Raw genomic sequence first — 27,045 nt, 5'->3', positions numbered from 1 at the left:
TAAACACATACTTGAAGAGAAGCTTTATCCTTTACTTATGAAATGAGGAAATAGTTTGAAAATCAGACTACCCCATGTTGGCAGGTATTTGTGGAAACTGGCACAATCACACACAGCTCAGGGTGCTCTTAACCCATACAAATCTTAGGAATAACAATTTTAAAATGTGTATCCAGGGTCTTTAAAAGCTCCATAACCTTTGATTAATGATATGACTTCCAGAAATCTGTCAGGAGGAAAAAATTCCAAATTCTGAAAGGTTTTTCATGCACAAAGATGCTCATCATAGTTTTCTATACTATACTGGAAATAAAAATAACCAATTCTGAGAATAAAGAATCAAATCAAGTATGATATATATAAACCATGAAATACAAAAAAATCAGATTTGTTTAAAAAAACAGTATCTGATTTATCATACACTCTCAACTATTAAAAAAAAAGAGGAAAGTTGAAAAAACACTGGAAAAAAACGATAGTTATGAAGTTATAAAAAATGTAAACACTGAATACTAATTTAAGCAAAATTAGAAATATGGTTTTCTTGGTAGATTTAGTGGAGGGAAAGAGTGTATATTACAGGAAAAAAAGTTTAAAAAGCTGAGGAGCTTACTATGGACTGTGGTAGTTCTCTTTCTGTGCAAATTATATAAACAAATTACTTCCATAAAATATAAAATTAAATTAAAAGGCAAAAGACCAAAAACAAATATACCAAAGTATTAACAGGTATTTTCTTTAGAAAGTTAGTTTTTTTTTAATTTTTTTTTTTAATGTTTATTCATTTTTGAGACAATGCAAGAGACAGATTGCAAGCAGTGGAGGGGCGGACAAAGAGAGACACATAATCTGAGGCGGACTCCAGGCTCTGAGATGTCAGCCCAGAGCCCGACAGGGGCGGGAACTCACAAACCGTGAGATCATGACTGGAGCCAAAGTCTGACGCTTAACCGACTGAGCCACTCAGGCGCCCCTAGAAAGTTAGTTTTTAATGCTTCCTATTCATTTGTATTCTCATGTTTTCTATGATAAACAAGCCTTAAAAATGAAAGGGTCAAATGACAGGAGGGCCCACCATTCATTTGTTTATTTTACATTTTACAGTATTTTCTTTCACTTGATCCTCATAAGAACCCTGCCAAACAGGTATTATAATCCTGAACTTTATAACAAGGAAAAGAAGAAGTGATGAAACTTATACAAGTTCATTTATATAACTACTGGCACCTTTTTATTTTTTCCTACACCATAAGAGGTACTGATAATTTGAAAACAAAGATGTAGGCACACAAGAGGAAAATGAGGGTTAGCATTAAAGGTAAAACACAAACTGGGTACCTGCATTGCGAGAGCGTGAAGACATGTGACATCCTAAAAGGCCCAGTATAATTGAGAATGTCAAGGCCATTTATTCCAAAACTATAACATTACCCATTTATGTACACAATTTAATATAATTTATGTGCACAATTAACTGTGAACGTAGTAAGAGTGTCCGTGTGGGGCTTACAACATAGATATTCAAACAGGAACACTAGATTCCTTTGCAGATCTGTTCAGAGGAGGTATGATGGAAGTTGGTCCCCTCTCTTGGTAATTTGGGCAATGGGGATAGTCCAGTGAGCATGTTTATGAGAGATGCCTGTGACAGCCAAACAGACCTTTTTTTTAATATAAGCTCAAAATTATAGCTACATAGACTAGAGACTATGGCTTTATTACTTGATCCTCAGGATGACAAATTAGTCAAACCCAATATGAAATGAAATGAAATTACACACAAAAATATTTTATAAGCTTGTTCATCTCTCTACCTAGAGAAATCTACTCTTCTTTTAAAGCTGAGATGGAATACTATTTCCTAGGTGTCACTTTCTCTAAACTCTAGAGTCAGAATGAATTACTTCCTCTTCCACACTTCAACACTGCTGGAATAGTAATTATCACAATGCATCAAAAATAATTATTTATAGGTCTCTCTATCCTGCTAGATAATATTTCAAGAAGGCAAGGCTGTAGATTGTTCATGTTGTATACCCAGTACCATATAAAATGCCAGGCTATAAAATAGGTCCCGGTAAAATTTTCTTTGAATTAATATTGAGCTATCTAAAGAAGATAATTCACGAGTCCAGTGAAAAGGAAATATAATGGAGGGGTGCCTGGGTGTCTCAGTTGGTTAAGCATCTGACTCTTGATTTCAACTCAGGTCATGATCTCAGGGTCATGAGATCAAGCCCCAGGTGGGGCTCCGTGCTGAGCGTGGAGCCTGCTTGGGACTGTCTCTCTTGCTCTCTCTCTGCCCCTCTTCCCGCTAGCATGCATGCTCTCTCTTTCAAAAATAAACAAATAAACATTTAAAAAAAGGAAATATAATGAAAAGGCAGAGTCCATTAAATCTACTGTATACCCTCTACTTTTGTTTTTTTAGGCCCCATTCCCATAGGCATGGTTTAATATGTAACTCAAATGCTACTTTGACCATTAAGATTCTCCTGACTTTTTCAAGTTATAATATCTGTTTCCTTCTCTGCATTTCCAAGCATTTTACCTCCACCAAAGCCTTTACTCACTAGCCTTTTTTATTTTTAAAAAAACTTTTGAAGGGATAATTTCCCATCTTACAGATCTTTAAATCTAAAATGTATACCTACAGCTGGCCCAGCACAATACACACCCAGGCCGTGTTTGTTCGTTAACAATTTATTAGACTTGAAAATATTCAAAAGATCATAGACTGTATCATTTCCACTGTAACCAAGATGAAGGCCAGAGTGATCTTAGGAGCCTTTTGTCTTCCTGATGAGTCCTTCTATTGTGTCCCACTGCTCCTTAGTGACCTAACACAAACAGAAAGCCAACTTAATGTGGTTCTTGCATATTTTTAAAGCTTAGTATCTTAGCTGCTAATATTATATTATATTCACAAAACGGCATTACCTTCCTCAGACTGTTGAATTCCCCTGAAATAAATGCTTCCTCTCCACCATCAAATCTAATGACCTGAAGGAAAAAAAAAAAAAAAAAAAAGCAAAATTTCTGAAACTAACGCCTTTTAAAACGGTTCTGAACCATTAGACATTCTCTCATCTTGATTGGATGGAACATCTCCTCGGCACTTTCAATCAAAGCCCAAATTCTGAAGACAAAAGTGATGATTAAACCTAATCTGATTAACTCATTTTAGAATCCTTTTCCCCCCCATCTCCACAATTTCAAATTCTACCCGATATTAAAAATCATCTTAAAGGCATGTCTTCCAAGGTAATTTGCATTTAATAAAACTAATTTATCCATGAAAAAGTTCCATAGGCTAAACAATCTACATTAACATTTTATATTGTTTGCAGCTAAATAAATATTTTAAATCACATTTATATTCAATATTGTCAGGACTGGTTCCACAACATGCCTTTCCACCCCAAATCCACGTCCCCCAAAAGTTAAGAGAAACAATGCTTACTGCCCCATTAATCCAAGAAGCATAGTCACTACAAAGAAAAGCAGCAAGATTTGCGAGTTCTTCTGTAGTTCCCAGCCGACCACAGGGGATTCTGTCAATCATTTCTTTCTCAAATTCTCCAGTTGGGTCAAGACGGCTAAAGGCACCCTTAGATATTAAGAAAATAGTTAGGTCGCGTTTTTTGTTAACGCAATTCCTTTCCTATCTAAGAAACAAGTTTGTAAGAAATGGAATATTACTATGGCAGCCTGTTCATACCTCAGGCCTTGTAAACAACAGAGGAGATTGCCAAATTCTTCCATATTCATTTTAGCTCAAAACAGGACATTTTATCTTATACTGACATAAAAAAAAATTACCAGAAAATATGACCTTTTTACCTTTGTTTTCTTCATCCATAAAATAAGGATACCTGTCATTAGCCACCTCACAAGACTGTTATAAGCATCAAAGGAGAAAAGGTATATGAAAGTACTCGGAAATACCTACAAGCCCAGTGTGCTGGATGTAGTAGTGAAATTGTCATTTGATTTAGAAATCAGAAAAGTACCTCAAGGGGGAAACCTTTCAGGGGAAATTCCTTTTCTCCTCCTTTCTTCTCAAAATAATTGGAAAGGAGGAAAACAAGTAGGGAGGAATACTAAATTCAAGTAGGTCTTAAAGAAAAAAAAAAAAAACCAAAAAACTAAATTTGCCAAACAATGTCTGCCTTCTGTTAATGATATGAAGGTGCGGACCAAGATGAGGTACGTATGTGCACGGATCAAAAAATAAATACATAAAAGACTGGGTTTCTCTGTATCAACGCCTGGGAGCCGAGGTGACAGCTGTCTTCAATAAAACAGGTATGAGACAGAGCAAGCCCTCAGGAGGCTCCTTGGGGGGGTCCTCCAGCTCTCCCTGCGCACGAATCAACCAGTGGAGACAAAGGGTAGCAACGGGCTACCTGGCTCTACCAGTGCTTGCTTCAGAGTTTCTAGACTTCAGTTTTCTTTCAAACTCTTTAAAGCTACATGCGTGTTATCTGTGTACAACTTATACCTCTACTGCTACGCTGCAAGCTCCTTTGATCACAAGGACTTATACCTCTACTGCTACCTTGTAAGCTCCTTGACAGCAAGGACTCTGTCACAAATGTTTTTGTATTTTCTCAGCACCTTTGTATACAGCAGACACTCAATATATGTTAAATAAGTAAATAAAATGCAGGCGATCTTTCCCAGTTAGTGAGGGCTTAAAAAGAAGCTCTGTGACTCCAGGGTTTTCTTCGGATAGCGCTCAGCACGGTGCTGCCCTGAATCACGTGTGTTAATACATGCTTTTGAGTTATTTTTCCATTAATTGTATTAGACTCTTTATTATTGAAGTGTCAAATAAGATAGCCAAGTTTCAGTCACTCAGGTAGTTCTCCTTTCCATTTCCCCCCCTTCAAGCTGCTAAAGAAACTAATACAGCCATTTCCTCATTGATATTTAATACCCAGAACTGCCTACAATCCAAATGCTCCCTAGCATTATTTTCTAAAGTATTTATTGATACAACTAGATCAAGTGATCACACTTCACTGAAGCCTTCAGAGCTATATGCCAGTTAGTGTTGTAAATTCTTGCTTCACATGAAAACAGAAAGTGAGAGGGAAGTTATCTGGGGCAGTGTGAGAGAACACAGAACCTGTGGACATTCTGAGCAGCAACCGTAACAGCACTAGTGATCATTATAAGTTGCAGTAAGTATCTGTAATGATTATTAATTATAGGTGAAATGCACGCCATCAGAAAGATTTGTAATCAGAGACATGGGAGTCAAATGGCATGCATAATTGAGTGTCTGAAAGTGAAAGAGACATGAGCAAAGAAAACGCTACCTATCGCAAGAGCAGAGAACCTTCTAGAACATCTCTTAAAATAAAAATATACTTCCATTTCCAGGAACTAAAAAAAAAAAAGGATGTCAATCAAAGAAAGAATCCTTAAAATACGGTGAAGATTAAGAAATATAGGGTAATAACAGATCACTGAAGCAAATCAGACAAAATACCAAAATTGATAGCACAAAAGATCCCAGAAGATTACGACACTGAAATAGATCTTACCAAGAAATTATATAGCTGCTGTATTCCTGTCCACCTCCTTACTTATAGTGGATAATGGCAAAACCCTCTTCTCTACCACTAGGGCTCCAAGCTCAGACATCTCTGACAAGTCCTGCACACAACAATCAGAATATTTCTACCAATATTTCATTCCTTAATCATTCACAATGAGATACTAGGCAAACTAAACCTTACTTTCGTTTTTATAGGCCCCGGTTGAATCACATTGAATCGTAGTCCGTATCTACCCCATTCAGCTGCAAGAGACCTAAAAATTAAAAAACATAGATTCTGAAATATCACACTATATGCTAAAAATGCTAACAACCAAGACTCACAGCATGCTCACTACATTCCAGGGACTACAACCCCGAAGTACGTACTATTATTATTCCCCATATTATAGACAAGGAAACTGAGACACAGAGAGGTTAAATCACTTGCTCTGGGTCACACAGCCAGTAAATCAACTTTAAGTGGTCTAGCTCCAGAATTTGTACCTTTAATCACTCTGTTTTAATATCTACTATTTATGTAGCAGGATTCTCACACAGAGTCCTGACACCAAGGCTTTTCTTTCCAGGAAGCAACTTTATTTGTGCCAGCATCACTCAGTTGGGTTCATTTCTGAAGAACTGAGCCCCGAACACCACGTGGCATAGTTTTTTACACATTTTTTACTTCTTTGTCTCCCACATATGGTAACATACAGACATGTAGTCTGATTAAGTGTCCCATGTTACAAGGTCATGAAGGATGTTGTCATGTATGCGTACACAACCGGATTGCCTTGAGGTTTTTTTTTTCTTTTTTCTTTTCTTTCCTTAGGGAGGGGACCCTACCACATTTACATTTTAGTGTCCTTCCATAATCACTATGCTCTACCACCCACCATTTATACTGCCAAACCAAGTCCAATATCAAAATACATTATTAGAGTAAGTATCACAATTTAGCATGAAGAGTGAGAGAATCATGCCCTCCCCCACATCTTCTGGAGTTCAGTCCTACATGTACAAAGTCCAAAATAGCTTGACTTATATATAGTCCATTGGATTACAATGTTTACAGCATCACAAGTGCTTTTAAGTAAGAGATGAATTACAAAGATATAAAATACTATCTATATCCATGTTTAATGAGGCTTTAATATAATTGTTGAACTGCACTCAAAAGGAAATAGGAACCTAACAAAATCTTACTAAATGGTATGACACAAAATATAACAATAATAGAAAACATGGAAACTTGAAGCAATCTGTTTTAAAACCCTACTTGATAGACAGGTCTTAACTTTTATTGTCTCATTTTAGGAATTTATATTCATATGTACATTTGTGTCTATATATACTTAATCTAGTTTTAAAAAATGACTTAGGGTAACCATTGAAAAATATATAAATAATGCAAATAAGGAAGATGAAATCATTTGAAGGAAAGAAATAGAGAGAAGAAGGAAGGCAGGAAAGAAGGAACGAAGATAAAAAAAGGATAAGGAAACACAAAGGAACCAAGAATGGAGCTAATACCTAAATGTTCTATGGCATTCCATATAATCACAATACGTGGGTCACAAATTTGCATCCATTCTTTCCATGACACTATGCAAAAATGAAACCTAATCAGTTACACACTTTGCAGTGCCCATAAGGAAAAAGCAAGCTAATATCTCAGGAAAAGCACAACTGTTCCTGATTAAAAAAAAAAAAAAAAAAAAAGATCAGAAAAACACTTCTTTCAAGAAGACTTCTAAAATGAAAATTGTGTAATGTAATAATACAATACTGCGTACTTGCAATAGATACAAAGAGATAAGTCTTATGGAACTACAAGAAATCAATTAACATGACCCAACAAGATCAATTCAAAGGCCAAATCAGAGGGTGCCTGGGTGGCTCACTCTTGATTTTGGCTCAGGTCATGATTTCATGGTTCCATTCATGAGATTGAGCCCTGAGACAGGTTCTGGGCTGATAGCGTATGGAGCCTGCTTAGGATTCCGTCTCTGCCTGTCTCTGCCCCTCCTATGTGTGCTCTCTCTGTCTCTCAAAATGAATAAATAAACATTAAAAAAAAAAAAAAACCCACAAACAGCAATTCAGCAAAATTCATTCTATTGGGGTGGGGATGGGAGGGCAGGTGCTCCAAACACAGTCTGTTAATCTGTCTTAATCCTTGGGTGCATTTTAGAGAATGGGTGGATTGCATCTCTTTGGGGCAAATCATACATAAAGATTGCTTCCCTGAGTGATACTTTTGACAGAATTCATGACCATACCTACCCTTGGCATGTACTTGTAGTGCATCTGCTCCAAATTGCTAGGAAAGTAGTAACTTCATGTCCTAACAGAATTACCGAGCCAAGCAGAGTTTATGGCTTCCTGTGAAAAACTGAGCAACCTATTAAGGAAACATGCCTAGAGGAAAAGCCATCCAATCTCTGCTGAGAGGTGCAACAGATACACTTTTTCCAGTCCTAACTCTCATTAAACTAGTTTATATTCTGATAACATGATAAGAAATCCACCTCATTAGCTCATTTTGCGTGACAAGATGCTAAGCATAATATACTCATTATGTGTTAGCCATTATTGTTGTTAAATCAACAGATGTTTATCGTGTACTTACTGTGAGCTGATAACACTTTATAAGTGTTACTTACCGTCAAAGAAAGGCAGTCCCTGCTCTCAAGAGAGCAGTCTTATTCTCTCAAAAGAAGCCAGCTCAGTTATATCACAAAGTAGTTACTCTTCTGGGAATTATGTAAGGTGTGCCATAACTGCTTAAAGGAAGAAGTACTTCAGTCTACTGAGAGAGAGAAGGAAGGCTTCCTGGAGGAGGTGATATTTGAGTTAACACTTGAAGGAGTAGGAGTTTATGGTGAGAGGCAAGGGGGAGGAAAACAGGATGGGAGATACCAGAGCATAGGATGGAAAACAAAAGATAGCCCAGGCATATGGGCCAGAATGAGTGAAGGACAAAGGCACAAACAACATGCAGTATTTGGGGACTTATAAGGCCTTATTCAGTAGGACCATGTACCATAAAGTATGAGAAGAGAACTGATGGGAATGCAGGCTGGAGAGGAAGTACACATTTACTGAGTATCTATTTCATGCAATACACTATGCAGTAATAAAACAAAACAAAACAAAAGAACAAGCAGCACAGAATCATAGACCTTAAAGGACATGAAACTGAAACTTCTAACAAGATCAAAGGTCCTAACAAGACAAAAATATTTTTTGAGAGAGCATGCACATGTGATGGGGGTGGGGGGGCACGGAGAGAGGGACAGAGAGAGAATCTTAAGCAGGCTCCATGCTCAGCACGGAGCCCGATGGAGGGCTCCATCTCCCGAATGAGTTGATGACCTGAGCCGAACGAAATCAAGAGAAGTTGGACACTTAACCGACTGAGCCACCCAGGCACCCAAGACAAATAGTGATACTATACAAATGATGCCAAAATAGTCAAGTTCTAATTCCTTATTTCTAATACCATCTGACCTTAAAAAAAAGGTAATTATCTCTATTCACACTAAGACTCGACTTATAAGTATAGTAATATGTCTTTGTATCTCAAATAAATATATGTTACTGATTTAAACGTTAAAAAGAATTTTGAGACTACTTGGGAAAGAGAATAATTGTGCAGTTCAGCCAGCAAGGAGCAAGAGCTACACATCAGACCTTGCCAAGAAATAAGTATATAGAGATGAATAAGGCTTCTCCCTCACAGAACTCACATTCTAGTGGGGAAGTCAGACAGCTTGGACAGGATGTTAAAAAGGAGTCTTGCGTGTCCTTCCCTGTGCCCCTCATTGGTACACTACCTTCATTTTAGAATCTATAACAATGGGTGGCATTTATTTATTGGTGTGTTAGTCTTCTCACTAGACTAAAATAAAGTTTTAAGGGTGCACAGAGTAGAGAATAATTCATTCTGTTCTAAAGAAATGAGAGAAAACATCACAGAGGAAGTGATATGATGACAGCCTTGAAAGTAGGGAAAATATCACAGCAAATTCCAACAGCAGCATAGCCCAAGCACAGAGAGATGAAAATGCACGGCATATTTAAGGAAATACAGAACAGTTCAATGGAAATTAAAACACAAGAAAAATGGCATAAGACTATACACTCAGGTGGGCGTGAGGACTATTCTATCACTATCGTATCGTATCCCTGGTACCCAGCATAGTGTCAGGCACACAAAAGGCACAAAATAAATATTTATCCAATTAATCAGTGAATAAACAAAGGTCAGGGACCAGTTTATTTAGAATGCCATAGTGAGTTTTGGCTTTTATTCTAAAGAGTCATGGAAAAATGATCTAAGATTTTAGCTAGGGAGTATCATAGGCATACCTGTATTTTTAGAGAGATGATTCTGCATAAAAAATAAAGAGGGAAAAGACTGGTAGCAGAGAAACACATTAGAGGGCTATTATAGTAAGCCATGATGACAACTGACATTACCACAAAAACACTGGCAAAGGTTGATGGGGAACAGATTCAAAGAGCTATCATATGCTGCTGAGAAAAGGCCACAAGATCTGGCAGTGGTGACTGGTTTATGTTAGTCCTATGAATCTCACACAGCAGGTACAATAAAAGGATGAAGGTATGTTTAATAGAGATCAGAAACAGACTAAAGATAAAGGTATATGGGAGAACAAAAAGGCTGTACTCCTGTGCTATCTAATATGATAGCCACTAGCTACATGTAGCTATCTAATCTTAATTTTCATTTTAAAGTAATTAAAATTAAATAAAATTTAGGTTCTTAGTCACTGTAGCCACAATTCAAAGGTTCATATGTGGCTGTTGGATAGTGCCGAGTTATAAAACGCTTCCATTGCTGCAGAAAGTTCTATCAGGCAGTGCTGACCTTGACAAATAGGACTCATCCAAGAAACAGAAAGTATGTTTTCAAGTAAATCCAAATTAATCTTTGTTTACTTTTCTCTGGATGGAGACTAGAATGAAGAAATTTAGCTCCATGAACCACCAAAGTACACTGTTTATCTTCAGTGATGGGATTAACATAGGAGTACTCACTTGTTCATGGCCTCCACACCCGCTTTGGCAGAAGCACTTGGTACTACAAAACCCGACCCACTTTCAGCATAGATGGTTGTAATAGCAAGAAATGCTGCTCCTGAAATTGGAAAAGGATATAGTAATTAACAATATGGCCAAATCTACGCACATCAGGAAAACATGGCTTATAAGAATGGGATCTGATTCAAGAGGATATAACAAAAATGTAGCATTTTGTAAAACTTCAGTAGCCCTAAATTAATGAAAGAGTAATCTCTAAAACTGCTACATCTTGCTAGTAATCTTGCTGTCCATCAAGGCGGCCTAGTCTGTGCTTACTCAACATTCTATACCAGGTGAGTCAATATCGAGGCCCAAACCTCAGAGGCATGGCCCTATATAACCCCCTGCATAGTCAGCTGGATGGGATTTCAACTAACCAAGCACCCACTTAAGTAAGAATAAATTAGAATCACAACTATATTAGCAGGGACTTCTGCTTCCAGCCACGATGGACTTGCCCTCCTCCTGTAAACGTCTGCATAACACATACAACTACATGATACAACTATTTTCAGATACCATACAGCAGGCAGGGAAAGACAGTGACCCCTGAGAGAAGGAAAAGCACGTGAAATGAGCCCTAAGGCCACCCCAGATTTTTGTCTAAAGGTACGATACATATACTATATACTCTACGATGTAATATATACCACAAACATACAATACTACACACACACACACACACCGTACACATATACTATACAGACTGTGAGATAAGGAAGAGAAATACAAGTGAAATATGGCATTCTCACTGAGTTGAGGAGACAGAGATCAGAGTTTGGGGAGACTGAGGAAGCTGTAATTTGTGAGGAGAGATCCCCCAAGGAGAGAAGTATGCAGATAGAGAACTCTAGAAATCTGCACAGTGTCTCTTTGAGTCTTTGGTCAAACAGCAAGCTGTCCGTGTCTAGGAGGAGACTTCACGAGGCCAGCTGAAGAACAAGTGCCAGGGAGCTGGAAGCTGAACAAGTCCCAGACTTCACATAGGGCTGGGAGAGAAGGGAGTTCAAACTAGCCTCACTGAACATCCAGGACTTTCAGTGGAGAATTCAGAAAGGCCATGCCTTACTAGGAGTGTTAAATTAGCTCAAAAGTAAAGACTACCCTACACGGATGCAAATAAAGCTTAAAAATGAATACCGAAATGACCAAGCTGATCCACAAGTAACTGAACTATTTGCTAAAATAAAACTCAACACATTTCAAAGGAAAATTTTAATAAACACACACACATTCAACAACATAACATTCATAGCATGCAGTCAAAATTCGCTACACAAAAAAGACACAAACATAACCAGGAGAAAAATCAGTTAATAGAGTCTCAGAAATGCTACAAAAGATAGAATTGGCAGACAAAGACCTTTAAAATGATATTATAAATATGCTAAAAGATTTCAAGGAAAATGAGTATAATAAAAAATCAATAAAAATACAAAAATAAACCAAATAGGAATTCTAAAGCAAAAAAAAAAAATACAATATCTGAAATGAAAAATTACATGAATGGGCTTATTTGTAGAAGAAAAGATCCACTGTCTTGAAGACATAGCATCAGCAATCAGCGAAAATGGAGGACAGTGAAAGGAAAATAGTTGGGAAGGGAAAAAAATAACCAGAGCTTCAGTGAGCTGTAGAACAGTATCTAGCATGCTAGCATATGTACAATTGGTGTCCCAGAAGGAAGGGGAAGAAAAGTCACTTGGAGAAATAAAGACTGAAAGCTTTTCATATTTGGTAACATCTATATCGATCCAGGGAGCTAAACAAATCCTAGGTAAGATGAATACAAAGCAAACCATACCAAGGCATATCATATCAGTCACTCAAAACCAGTGATAAAGAGAAAATCTTTTTTTTTCTTTAAGATTTTATTTTTAAGTAATCTCCATACCCAATGTGGAGCGCAAATTTACAACCCTGAGATCAAGAGTCGCATGCTCCACCTACTGAGCCAACCAGGTTCCCCAAAGAGAAAATCTTAATAGAACCAGAGGAAACAGTAAAAAACATAAACAAGGGAACAGATATTAAAAATATTCACTAACAGTAGTACCTGGGTGGCTCAGTCAGTTATGCCTCCAACTCTTCATTTTGGCTTAGGTCATGATCTCATGATAGTGAGACCAAGCCCCTGTGCTGGATGTGGAGCCTGCTTAAGATTCTCTCTGTCCCTCTCCCTCTGCCCCTTCCCTGCTCAAGCTGGCATTCTCTCTCAAAAAAAAAAAAAAAAAAAAAAAAAAAAAAAAACTATTCACTGACATCATCAGAAACAAAGTTAGCTCAGGTCATGATCTCACAGTCTATGAGTTCAAGCCCTGAGTCAGGCTTTGTGCTGACTGCTCAGAGCCTGGAGCCTGCTTCAGATTCTGTGTCTCCCTCTCTCTCTGCTCCTCCCCCATTCATGCTGTCTCTCTCCCTCTCTCTCTCTCAAAAAATAAACATTAAAAATTTTTTTTAAAAAATGAAAGTGATATTTTCTGACAAAAAAAATCTGAAAGAATTCAATGCCAGCAGACGCATACTAAAAGAAATATTGAAAAAGTTCTTCAAGCAAAATGAAAATGATACTAAATAGAAACTCAAATCTTCAGATGGAATGATGAATGTCAGAAACAGTAAATCAGTCAATATTTACAGTTTTTGTTTTCCAAATGTCTTTTGAAAATAACTGACAGTATAAAGCTGTATTAGAAAGTGACACAAAACATACAGTAATCAACAGTGCTTGGGACATAATACATTCTCCATAAATTGACTAAATGAATGAAAGTTCAAAATAATAATCTTTAACTGCTAAGAAATCACTGATTTTCTATTTTTTTAGCCACTAAACTAGATAATACTCCAAGTGTAATATATCGTGTACATATATATATATATCTTATAAAACAACATATGCTTTAAGAAATTTAAAGGACAATAAGTGTGAAAGACTACAATAAAAATAATTTGAAGAATATTCAGATAAGTTTTATTCCTCCTCCAAAAATATCTAGCTTCTCTTCCCCTCTGCATTTTCCAAAGTAGCAACAAAACTCAGCACATCCTGGACAATACGGGGGTGGAGAAGGGGGCAGGAGTACCATTTTGAGGACATGAGAAGATAGTCATTATGGTAACTCCTTTTGTATATCAAACTCAGCCTCTTTTAGTGCTGTGAAAATTATTTTCCTTCCAAAATCACTCTGTGCAAAAGGAAGGATGTCGAACATTCATGTACACAATCACACTACACTGACAACAGAGGCTAACCGCATCACTCTTACAGCAAAATCATAAAAGCTACTTTTGCTTATACAAAGCAAATGCTCCAGTAGAAAGTGCTCCAAGGGTGCCTGGGTGGTTCAGTTGGCCAAGCGTCCAACTTCGATTCAGGTCATGAGCTCATGGTCCAAGACCTGCATCAGGCTCTCTGCTGTCAGCACAGAGACCACTTCAGATCCTCTGTCTCCCTCTCTCTCTGTCCCTCCCCCACTCTTGCTCGCTCTCTCAAAATAAATAAACATTAAAAAATATTTTAATTAAAAAAAGAAAGTGCTATAAGTTCTGATTCACATTAAACAAATGTTTATTAAGGTCTGGGAGAAGAGGAGTTAAGCCATTTTATATAAAAGATGTTGTCCTCTTCTTTCTCCTTTTAGGTTTTATTTTCTCAACCTAGAAGATCTGGGTCACCCACTGCCTGCAATGAGACGACAGTGCTTCTTTTAATTCTATGAGTGTAAAAAGGAGGTAAAATTTGGAAACTATACAATTCCAATAGGGTTAATGCTGCACAGTGGAAAAATACAGCAGGACTTTAAAGAATGAAAAATAGTGCTAAAAGGTCAAAATAAAGATTGTTAGAGGCACCTGGGTGGCTCAGTTTGTTAAGCATCTGACTTCAGCTCAGGTCATGATCTCGAGGTCCGTGAGTTCAAGCCCCGTCTCGGGCTCTGTGCTGACAGCTCAGAGCCTGGAGCGGGCTTTGATTCTGTGTCTCCCTCTCTCTCTGCCCCTGCTCGCTCGCTCTCTCTCTCTCTCTCTCTGTCTCTGTCTCAAAAATAAAGAAACATTCTAAGGATTGCTCATTAATCGTTGCTACCTATCAATCTTTTACCCTCATGCAAAAAAAAGTGCACCATTTTGAAACTGATAATATCCAGCTTTTTAATTACTAACTGTAACTTCAACTGACTTCCTAGCTACTCTGCCAATTTCACTGAAATTTGACTCCTGGCCTTATACCTATACAAGGATCTGTAGCCACATCTCAAACTCAACCTCTGTCATCATCTTGGTAGATTTCAAACACCAGGAGGACAAGATTAGAAATCTCACAGCTCTACGATCTCCTCATCCCCAACAAGCTTCCCTGCTACCCTGCCACAACCTGAGCTCTTCCATCACATGCCAAAATATTCCTACAGTGCCTCCCTCACTCTCTGGATCCTGCCCTTCCAGCACTCTCACACCCTCATACTATATGTGTTCCTTAGGACCTCATTATAAATTCCGGGTGCTTTTCCTCTCATATTCCTTAGGCTTATAATTCACTCCCGGTCTAACTTGCCTATTTGCCACGTAGACAATTACTGAATTAATCACTTAATGCCTAGCTACCATGTTGTCTGAAGACCTCAATCCTCAACTCCTCAATACCAGAACTGCCTTCTCCACTCTTAGAAGGGACTGTTACACTGTTACAACTGTGAGTGAATGTCACTGGAAAGATACATCCGCAATTTCACCTGGCTCTCAACACTGCTCATCAGCTCTTTCATTATCCAGAGTAAGACCCTACACCTGTGTTTCTAATTCACAGCTCCAGGGACTAGACCATCCTTTCATTGGTTCTTGTTTCTTTCTCCTTTAACACTTCTCTTCACTGGGCTCTCCCCTCAATCATAAATCATGTTTCAATCTCCAGTCAGAACGTATCTCTTCTTAAGATCCTTCAATTAAACTTTACTAATCTCCAGAGGGTAAACTCCAAACCCCTTACCCTCATTTCTTGCCTCTCCAGGCATTATATGTTACACATACGTAACACTGAACTCCTTATACTTCCTAAACACACAATTGAGCTATTGTTTGTGGCTTTCCTCTTCCATTATTGCCAGCAATTAATTTTACTGACAATCATGGCAAAAAGAGAAAATACTGCACTGCTCTGCCTTTTTGATTAGGGCACAGAAGACCTCATCTCTTAGCCATTTTTCAATAGAAGCTCAGATTAAATTTAAATCTAAAAATCATCATTGCTCTAAAAGTTATTCAAAGGAGGATTATATAACTTAAAAAAACAGAATAACTCTTCTAAAAAAATATTATCTACTAAGTAAAGAATTATCTCAGTTGAACATTTAATATAAACACAGTATTCACATAGATTGAAACTTGAAAGTTTAATTATAGTAAGTAGTATCAGGACTCTGGTTTTTCTAGTCTACTTTAATTATTGGTCCTGGTCTCAACTTTAGGCATTTCATGGCACCCTTGTAACTGAGGTAGTAAACATACACTTATCTTGGTGGAACATAACGTTTTCTTTAATAGCTAACACTTAACTGAGCACTAGCCTGGGCCAGGCACTGTTCTTAACACTTTACACGCACTAGTTCATTTAACCATCACAGCAATCCTAGGAAGGAGGTTCTATATTATCCCCAATTTACAGAAGAAAAGACTGAGGCACAGAAAAGTAACTTGCCCAAATTCACAGTACTATCAAGTGATGTAAGCAGGATGGGAACAGGCAGTGTGATTCTAGAGCCTACACCCTTAACCACTACTAAAACTGCCTAAGAAACTTCCAATTACATAGTTTAAAAGAAAAAAAAGATTCCCTTCAAAATTTCCAAATCACTTTACCTTTATATTATCTTCATAATACACCAAAGTAAGGTACATGGTTGCTACAAGAAATTTTAACAAATGAATTTGAGGGGCGCCTGGATGGCTCATTCGGTTAAGCACCCAACTTCAGCTCAGGTCATGATCTCCCGGTTCACGAGTGCGAGCCCCATGTCGGTCTCTGTGCTGACAGCCTGGAGCCTGCTTCGGATTGTGTCTCCCTCTCTCTCTGTCTCTCTCTCTCAAAAATAAATAAGTTTTTAAAAAAAATTTTTAAACAAATGAATTTGAAATGTTCCATCAAACTAAGTGAGATAACTCTGGCAAAAAGTGATTTTTGAAAATGATACTGATGCTGTCCTAATAAATTCTGAATGATGAGTAGAAACGTACTTTTAAACATTCTTTAAATGCACCCAGTATTCTAAGGAAGGACTGGACACAATACACAGAAATGTGCCCATATGGTCCTAATATTCTTTAAAATCTAGACAGCATTTAGCTTGCACTCATACTACTGAAAAATAAGAAGGCCACACTCTACTCCTGGTCTACTCTTCCTTGCTTGTGCAACAAGGTGCACTTGCTTCCATACCAGTGACTTTGCCAAATGACTGGTCATCTTGTTTTATTCCAGTAGTGAAGCTGACAGACATAACCGAAAGAGCTGTTAAATACGTCCTCGATTCCTCTTGTTTTTGTGGCTCTCAGAAATGTTTCATATACAAAGCATCACCTTTCGTGCTTGGTGGTAAGTTAGGAACTCGTGGCGACAGGAATGGAGAATTGAGAATTTAAAGCATCTACCTCATATATAAAAAAGACTAATTCTGAGCCACGTGTAACTATAAGGGAATAAAATAGTACACACTTTACAGTCACTGCAAGTATTAAATGAGCTAATAAATGTTTAGCATTTAGAACAAAATCTGATACAGAATAAACAATAAATGTTTGGTGGGTTTTTTTTTATGATTATTTTTATTTTTGAGACAGAGAGAGACAGAGTATGAATGGAGGAGGGGCAGAGAGAGAGGGAGACACAGAATCGGAAGCAGGCTCCAGGCTCTGAGCCATCAGCCCAGAGCCCAACGCTGGGCTCGAACTCACGGACCGCGAGATCGTGACCTGAGCTGAAGTCGGACACTTAACCGACTGAGCCACCCAGGCGCCCCTGTTTGGTGTTTTAAAAAAAGGAAAGATGAAAGGCAAGAAGGAAGGAGGAAGAAGGAAGGGAGAGAGGAAGAAAATACGGCTAAAGTTAAAACATTTCCTTACAAATAATATTTTGCTTTTTGCTTGTTCCATATTCTAACACCTGTTGGGTATTCTACCTTTATTTAGTAATTATATAAGTGGCAGTGATGACTACAGAATTCTCAAATGGTCCTATGTGGAAGGAATTCTAGCTTCTTGGTATAAAGTAATCCATGTGACTCAATTACCAAAGTTAGTCCAAAATCAAGTACAATATCTGGGTAGGCTAACCTATAATAGGATTTAAGAAAAAATGTTTTATTTGAATAAAATCCAAACAAATATTTTTTAAATAATTTTTTTTTAATTCATTTACTTTTGAGAGAGAAAGAGAGACAGAGACAGAGTGCAAGTAGGGGAGGGGCAGAGAGCGAGGGAAATACAGAATCCCAAAGCTCCAGGCTCTAAGCTGTCAGCACAGAGCCCAACAAGGGGCTTGAACTCATGAGCTGTGAGATCATGACCCGAGCCAAAGTTGGACACTTAACTGACTGAGCCATTCAGGTGCCTCCAGACAAACACATTTTTAAAAGACAATAATGGGTATGTGGCCAATATTTTAACTTCAATGTCAAGTAATTTTTTAATGTTTTTAACGTTAAATATTTATTTTTGAGAGAGAGAAAGAGAGCACACACACAAGAGGGGGAGGGGCACAGAGAGAGAGAGGGAAACACAGAACCTGAAGCAGGCTCCAGGCTCCAGGCTCCCAACATGGGCTCGAACTCACGAACCTGAGATCATGACCTGAGTTGAAATCGGACACTCAGCTGACAGAGCCGCCAAGGTGCCAAAACAAGTAATTTAAAATTCTGATAAGCAGCCAAAAATGACATTTATCAGGCTGTTTTGAACACTCATGTACTATGTTTTTGACAGTGGTACATGAAGGAGACATGTTTTGGACATAGCTTAAACATGATAATCAATTTCAAAAAGCAGGGCTATAGCCAACACATCATCTGTTCACAAAAAACAGAGGTAAGGACTGCCAGAGCAGGTGAAAAGAGGAAGCAACATTTGCATACAAATTGCCCTCAAATAATTGGCTGATCCCTAAACTGAAAAAGCACTGTTACAGCTCTAAGAACCTCAGTTAAAAGTAATAGCTGGAAGCTGAAAAAGTGAGCCTTGAGAAAATTTTAATGAAACAAATCTACCAATATACAAATAGGATAATATATCATAACCAAGCAGGATTTAGATTCAGAATGCAATGTTGGTTTAAAAATTCAAAAATTATGGACTTCAAGCTGTATTACAAAGCTGTAATCATCACGACAGCATGGTACTGGCACAAAAACAGACACTCAGATCAATGGGACAGAAGAGAGAACCCAGAAATGGACCAACAAACCTATGGCCAACTAATCTTTGATGAAGCAGGAAAGAATATCCAATGGAATAAAGACAGTCTCTTCAGCAAGTGGTGCTGGGAAAAATGGACAACGACATGCAGAGATATGAACCTGGACCACTTTCTTACACTATACACAAAAATAAACTCAAAATGGATGAAAGACCTAAACGTAAGACAGGAAGCCATCAAAATCCTTGAGAAAGCAAGCGAAAACCTCTTTGACCTTGGCCACAGCAACTTCTTACTCAACACATCTCTGGAGGCAAGGGAAACAAAAGTAAAAATGAACTATTGGGCATCATCAAAATAAAAAGCTTCTTTCTGCACAGTGAAGGAAACAATCAGCAAAACTAAAAGGTAACCGATGGAATGGGAGAAGATATTTGCAAACCACATATCTGATAAAGGGTTAGTATCCAAAATCTATAAAGAACTTACCAACTTAACACCTAAAAAACAAATAATCCAGTGAAGAAATGAAAAGACAAAAGACATGAATAGGCACTTCTCCAGGTAAGACATCCAGATGGCCAACTGACACATGAAAAAATGCTCAACATCACTCATCATCAGGGAAATACAAATCAAAACCACAATGAGATACCACCTCACAGCTGTCAGAATGGCTAACATTAACAACTCAGTCAACAGCAGATGTTGGTGAGGATGTGGAGAAAGAGGGTCTCTTTTGCACTGCTGGTGGGAATGCAAACTGGTGCAGCCACTCTGGAAAACAGTATGGAGGTTCCTCAAAAAGTTAAAAATAGAACTACCCGATGACCCAGCAATTGCACTACTAGGTATTTATCCAAGGGATACAGGTGTGCTGTTTCAAAGGGGCACATGCACCCCAATGTTTATAGCAGCACTATCAACACCCAAAGTATGGAAAGAGCACAAATGTCCATCGATGGATGAATGGATGAAGAAGACGTGGTGTGTGTATATGTATATATACACATATACATACATACACATACATACAAACAATGGAGTATTACTTGGCAATCAAAAAGAATGACATCTTGCCATTTGCAACTATGCGGATGGAACCGGAGGGTATTATGCTACGTGAAATTAGTCAGAGAAAGACAAATATCATATGACTTCACTCATATGAGGACTTTAAGAGACAAAACAGATGAACATAAGGGAAGCAAAGCAAAAATAATATAAAAACAGGGAGGGGGACAAAACATGAGACTCTTAAATATGGAGAACAAACAGAGGGTTGCTGGAGGGGTTGTGGGAGGGGGGATGGGCTAAATGGGTAAGGGGCATTAAGGAATCTATTCCTGAAATCATTGTTGCACTATATGATAACTAACTTGAATGTAAATTTTAAAAAAAAATTAAGAAATTAATCAATGGAATTCACCATACTAACAGGTTTTTAAAGCTGGGCATGTCAATAAACATAGAAGATTTGACAAATGCCTATTCATGATTTAAAAGAAAAAAATCAGCAAACTAGATACAGAAGCAAATTTCCTCAACTGATAAGGAACACTTAGGGAAACCTATAGGTAAACTCATAATTAATGATGACTGAGTGGTTTCCTCCTGATATCAAGATAAAACATTTACTTTCACCACTGCTACTCAACATCGTACTGGAGGTCCCAGCTGGTAAAATAAGGCAAGGAAACTAAATACAGATTAGAAAGGAAGGTATAAAGATTGACTTTTTTCACAAACAATTATCAATAGGGGCGCCTGGGTGGCTCAGTCAGTTAAGCATCTGACTTTAGCTCAGGTCATGATCTCACAGTTTGTGGGTGCGAGCCCCACATTGGGCTCTGTGCTGACAGCTCAGAGACTGGAGCCTGATTCAGATTCTGTGTCTCCTTCTCTCTCTCTGCCCCTCCCCCACTCTCTCTCTCTCTCTCTCTCTCTCTCTAAAAATAAATAAACATTAAAAATTTTTTTTAATTATCAAGAATATAGAAAATCCTAAGGAATCTACCAAAAAAGCTGTAAGAACTATTAATTAATTTTAGCAAGCTCACAGAAAAAAGGTCGATGTACAAAAACAAGTCCACCATATTTTTAAATACTAGAAGCAAACAATTATAAAATAAAATTTAGAAAACAATATCCTTTAACATAACACCAAAAATATAAAATTCTTTGGCAGAAATAAGACCTACACACTGAAAAGAGCAAAACATTGCTGACAGAGATTAAAGACCTAAACAAATAGAAAGATACTGCATGCAGACTGACTGAAAGATGATATTGTCAAAATATCACTTCTCCTCAATATAATCTATAAATCTATAATCTATAATGTATAAAACTGTAAATTTTGACTCCTGGTCAAAATTTCAGGAGACTCTTTCGTAAAAATTATTGAATTCTAAAATTTATATGAAAATGCTAAGGACATAGAATAGTGAAAACAATTTTGAAAAAAGAATAAAGTTGGAGGACTCACAATACCTGATGTCAAATTAATATAAAGCTAATCTATATATATGTATACATTATAAAGCTAAGTAATCAAATAATGATAGATGTATCAACTGAACAGAATAGACAGGTCAGAAATTGACCTACATTTATATCAACTGATTTTCCACCAAAGTACCAAAGTATTTCAATGAGGAAAGGATGGACAGATATATGCAAAACATTAATCCTGTTATCTCATACCACATGCAAACATTAACTCAAAATGGATCATGACCTAATTGTAACAGTGAAAATTATAAAAGTTCCAGAAGAAAACAATGGAGAAATTAATTGTGACCCTGGGTGAAGGAAAGATCTCTTAGATACAACTCAAAAAGCATGAGTCATAAAAGAAAAGCCTCATTAAACTGAACAACATCAAAATTAAAAACCTTTTATCTTCAGAAGACATTGTTAAGAACAAGACAGATCACAGACTGAGAAAAAAATATTTGCGAAGCATGTATCTAATAAAAGATTTATACTCAAAATATGTAAAATAACTTTTCAATCAATACTAAGACAAATACCTAATAAATAAACGGACAAAAGATTAGAACAGACACTTCATCAAAGAATATATGCAAAGACCACAGGAAAAGATGCACAACTTCATTAGTCACGAAATGTAAGTTAACACCACAAATGAGGGACAACTATAGAGGACGGCTAAAATGTAATATAACCAATCCAGTGTGGGCCAGAATGTGGCACAAATGCATATAAATTGCTGTTGGGAAAGCAACCTCCTAGAGCCAATTTGCAAAACCGTTCAGTGGACTTACTATCAAAATTTAGTTTCCTCAACTCATCAAAAGACACTGATAAGGAAATGAAAAGACAAGCGACAGATTGGGAGAAAATATTCTAAAGACATACTATATCTGACAAAGTCCTCAGTCCAGATTAAACAAAGAATTTCTATAAATCAATAATGAAAAGACAAACAACCAAATAAAAATATATTAAAAACTAAGATAGTGAGGAGTAAGTGGAAGATGGAAGAGGGAACCCTTGGGAGCAGTAAAAATGTTAGATGTCTTGCCTGGCGCGATGGTTACCTAAGTGCATAAGCTTATTAAAAGTTCAATTTGAACACAAAAAATCTGTGGGTCTCACTATATACAAATTTTACCTCAATTTTAACAAGCTAAAGTTAATACATTTGAGTTATGTTTTGCATTTATTTATTCTTTTTTAATAAGCTTATAATAGTCTTGGTTTCATTCTATTTCCACACTGATATATAAAAGTACATTGTAAATTAAATAGTACCACAGTGGTATAAAGTATTATTAGTGTTACCTCAATAAAATACTTTTTACACGTCCTTAAATCACCTCTTTTGAGTTTCAGGAGGTATCTCTTGTTTCTAGTGATCTAGGGTTTCATGTAAAAATTCAGTATTTATCCTATGCATGTCCTTTGTGACTACATTTATTTAGTTTTTTTAGTATGAAATTTATTGTCAAATTGGTTTCCACACAACACCCAGTGCTCATCCCAACAGGTAGTCTCCTCAACTACATTTAAATAAAACCCTCTATTAGTGTCTTTTTTAGTCTCTCTTCATTGCAAGTTCTCTCAATTCTTTAATAAAATTAGGTATCCTTTTCCACACTGTTCACTAATTTTTACATTGATACGTGATACCTTAGAGACTAATGGATCTCAGCATAATATTTTCAATATTCTTCCCAATAAGGATCAGCTATGTATTTACCAACCTTTGTGGTTATAAGAGTACATTGGGCTAACGTCTTTAGGAGTTTCCTAAATCTTTTTTTTTTTTTTTCAACATTTTTTATTTATTTTTGGGACAGAGAGAGACAGAGCATGAACGGGGGAGGGGCACAGAGAGAGGCAGACACAGAATCGGAAACAGGCTCCAGGCTCCGAGCCATCAGCCCAGAGCCTGACGCTCGAACTCATGGACCGCGAGATCGTGACCTGGCTGAAGTCGGACGCTTAACCGACTGCGCCACCCAGGCGCCCCTAAATCTTTTTTTTTAATGTTCATTATTTATTTTTGAGAGAGAGAGAGAGACAGAGACAGAGCACAAGTGGGGGAGGGAAAGAGAGAGAGGGAGACACAGAATCTAAAGCAGGCTCCAGGCTCTGAGCTGTCAGCACAGAGCCCAACACGGGGCTCGAACTCACGAACCGTGAGATAGGACCTGAGCTGAAGTCGGACGCTCCACCAACTGAGCCACCTGGACACCCCAGGAGTTTCCTAAATCTTTTATTTGTTCATAATTATTAACTTTGCTTCAATGCTACTTAGAAACATACTTTAATAATGTCCTAGTTCTAGCTTCTCTGTCTCTGCTAAGGTCACCTCTCTCGTGATCCTCAGTCATCTGCTATCCCCTCTCCAAGGGCATATGTCATCACCAATTCCTGCCAGCCAATGTCTGCCTTCAAGTTCCCTTCCTTTCTCTAGTCTGAGTTCCCTGGATATAGAACCTTAACTAATTTCCTAGATTCCAGACCACCTAACGTACTTCTGACCACAAATTACCAAAGACTGCCTGCCTTCTGAACTGACTTCCACTTTGACACACTTCAGAGATCATCAGCACCTAAGTTCCTTGACTGTCGCTCCAATACCAGAATAGGCCCTGTGCACTGTACTCCACAGCCCAGTGGTACAAGTCCTTCAAACTCTGTCAGGTTATGGCATCAATAACTGACAGGAATCTTGGAAGAATAAAAACTGGCTTCCATCTTTTAAAAGTCTTAGCTCATATATTTTTAATGAAGCCCATAGAATTTTAATCCAATGTGATGAGTAAAAATAGATCATAGTCTGTTAAAATGAACGACAATAATGAGAAAAGAAGGGGGAGTCAGACAAAAATCAAGAGTCACAGAGATGGGCAGCGGAAGGAATAAAAGAGACAATGGAGCAGAGAAACACAAAGGTGAGAGAGACCAAGATGAAGAACAAAATAGGGAACCAAGAATGAAGAACTGACAGAGACAGAGAAAGAAATAGAGAAATGAGTAAGAGATAAGGAGAAAAAAACCGGAGACAGGAGAGACAAAAGGCACACAGGTCAAGGATCCTAGGACAGAGAAAGAAAAAGATAAAAAAAAAAATCTTGGAAGCTCCAAATGGAACTGGCGTAAGTGACCTGAAGTTTCTATTTCAATGAGCTCAGGGACAAAAGATGGCAGTTGTACACATACAAAAACAGGCAGCACCTCTCCAGCATCCTTCTGTCTGTTCCTACATTTTTTCTCAAGCTGGCTTGAGAATTATCCACACTGTACAGAAGAAATGGAATCTAATGAGGCAAAGGCTTCCGAACCAGAAGGAACCTGGCCAACTCCATGCCTTCCCTTCTCCCCACAAGCCTCAAGGACTCTTCCCCCTTTTCCTTGTTCAGAATGCTCTCTACCCTAAGAAATACCCCTTTCAAGTCCCACTGCACCCTCCCCCCACCTTGTTCAGGGACAGAGTCTCATCCACCTCTGTCATTTGTGCATATAGTACAGGACCTGTTACACAAAAGTCATCAGTAAGTGTCCATTAAATGAACAAATATACTCTGATTCTAGGCATATAAGTATGTACACACGTTACACACATACATAAATTACACATATATTTACTACTTATATTTCATGAATAGAGTTTGTTCATAGTACTAAACAGAAATGTTCTAGTAACTTCCCTGCAGATCTATTTTCCCCAGTGTTCTCAATCACAGCGATGTCATCATCATCCAAACTACTCACCCAGCACAAATTCTCTCATGTAATCAGTAAGGCCTATTGATTTTATCTGCTAAATGTCTCCTAATTTACCCCTCATGTCATGTGGCCACATACCAAAAGAAAAGACAAACCCTTCGGAATGGTCTCCCTAATTTTTTCCACCCCCCACATTGTTGTCAGTATCCTTTCCAATCAAGTCCAAGACATGACTTGAAGGAGACACCTTCAAGAGATATCCCTAAGAAAACAACTCCCATTTCCTTCACAAGTAACATCAAATTTTCTTTTTTTATTCTTTTTTTTAAGTTTATTTATTTATTTTGAGAGAGACAGAGACAGTGCAAGTGGGAGAAGGGCACAGAGAGAGGGAGACAAGAGGATCCCAAGCAGGCTCCTTGCTGCCAGAGCAGAGCCCAATGTGGGCCTCGAACTCACAAAACCATGAGATCATGACCCAAGCCAAAACCAAGAGTCAGACACTTAACTGACTGAGCCCTCAGGTACCCCAACATCAAATTTTCTATTTCGATATTGAGAACTTTCCCAATTACACCCAATCCACATCCCCACTCATTTCCCACCATTCTGCCTCCTTATCTCTAACCACATCAAATTTCTCATCAATCCCTAAACGTCTATCAGGTCTCTTTCCTGGGACATTTTCATTTACTTGCCACCCTCCTTTCACCCCAACTTCTCCACATCAGGATCTTGGAAAATTCAGCTCAAATTGTGTCTTGTTCCTCAACCTATCCTAGGATGATCTTCAATCATCCTAGGGAGAGTTAGTCATTCCTATCTCTGGGTTTCCAACATACATGAAATGTATATTTATTACAGCTCATATCATAACATCCAGTAATTATTTAGGTTATCTTTCTGCTCCATTAGCCTATGAGTTGCACAGATACCAGCAATGTCTTATTGACTTCTGTAAATATCCCAGGACTTATCACAGAACCTGTGTGCAGTAGGGACTCAATCAATATATGAAGAATTAATAAACATACCTTTCTGTGCTTTAATTAGTTGCTTTCCAATTTCTAGAATCACATAGGCAGTACCATTTAGAACTATGTCAGTTATGGTCTTCCAAGCATTAGGAGAGAGTCTTTCAGTGGGAGAAATAAAATTCCCTGCTGCATTGTTTATCACAATCTAATAAAGCAATAAGGCAAGTTATAGAAATTTTTAGATAAGGAAGAACATTTTCCCTCCAGAGTTTTTACTTCTAAAACATACTAATCCAAATACCATTAAGGTAAAATTGATAGTCTGCTATGAAATAAAACCACAAGATTTGGTTCAGTTTTACTTTTTTTGAGCCTGTAAAAATCCCCTGTGTTATTTACCACATTTCAGAATCCTATTGCCTGTCTCAAAATTAGGGTAGAATCTATCATTAAGAAAACAAATACAGATTAAGCATGTCTACCACTTATCTACACTGTATTTCAAGGAATCTCAAAATGCCTTTTAATTTCTGGTGACATTTTGGCTTACTTTACCCAATGAAATTCTTGCTTGATAACATGTTTCTTCACTATCAGTAAAGATTCTACCCAGCTCTATTAGCAGACTCAATATTACTGGTCTGTCTGAAAATATCTTTAACTCAGAAGAGCGCTCTCTGAGACTACTGGAGGAAATTGCTTCTTGCCCATATGAGAACCAAACAACAACCAAATACTCATACACAACTCGGGTCTTAAAAGGAAAAACCTGGAGTATTTTATTGATTTCTTTACTT

General features: G+C 37.6%; 1 protein-coding gene across 1 annotated transcript in view; it reads right to left on the bottom strand.

Moving 5' to 3' along the window:
- Positions 1-2,684: 2,684 nt before the first annotated feature.
- Positions 2,685-27,045, bottom strand: part of DECR1 (2,4-dienoyl-CoA reductase 1) — a 39,651-nt gene continuing 15,290 nt past the window's right edge. Inside the window, exons 6-11 of the mRNA XM_043601336.1 lie at positions 26,306-26,453; positions 10,619-10,718; positions 5,751-5,823; positions 3,464-3,610; positions 2,941-3,003; positions 2,685-2,840 (exon numbers count right to left, since the gene is read on the bottom strand). Coding sequence (XP_043457271.1) covers positions 2,781-2,840; positions 2,941-3,003; positions 3,464-3,610; positions 5,751-5,823; positions 10,619-10,718; positions 26,306-26,453 — 591 coding nt within the window. The 3' untranslated portion in view covers positions 2,685-2,780. The remainder of the gene's footprint in view (positions 2,841-2,940; positions 3,004-3,463; positions 3,611-5,750; positions 5,824-10,618; positions 10,719-26,305; positions 26,454-27,045) is intronic.

Source organism: Prionailurus bengalensis, chromosome F2 (assembly GCF_016509475.1).
Source record: "Prionailurus bengalensis isolate Pbe53 chromosome F2, Fcat_Pben_1.1_paternal_pri, whole genome shotgun sequence".
In the NCBI taxonomy this organism is placed as follows: Eukaryota; Metazoa; Chordata; class Mammalia; order Carnivora; family Felidae; genus Prionailurus; species Prionailurus bengalensis.
This window is presented reverse-complemented; position numbering and strand designations above follow the sequence as displayed.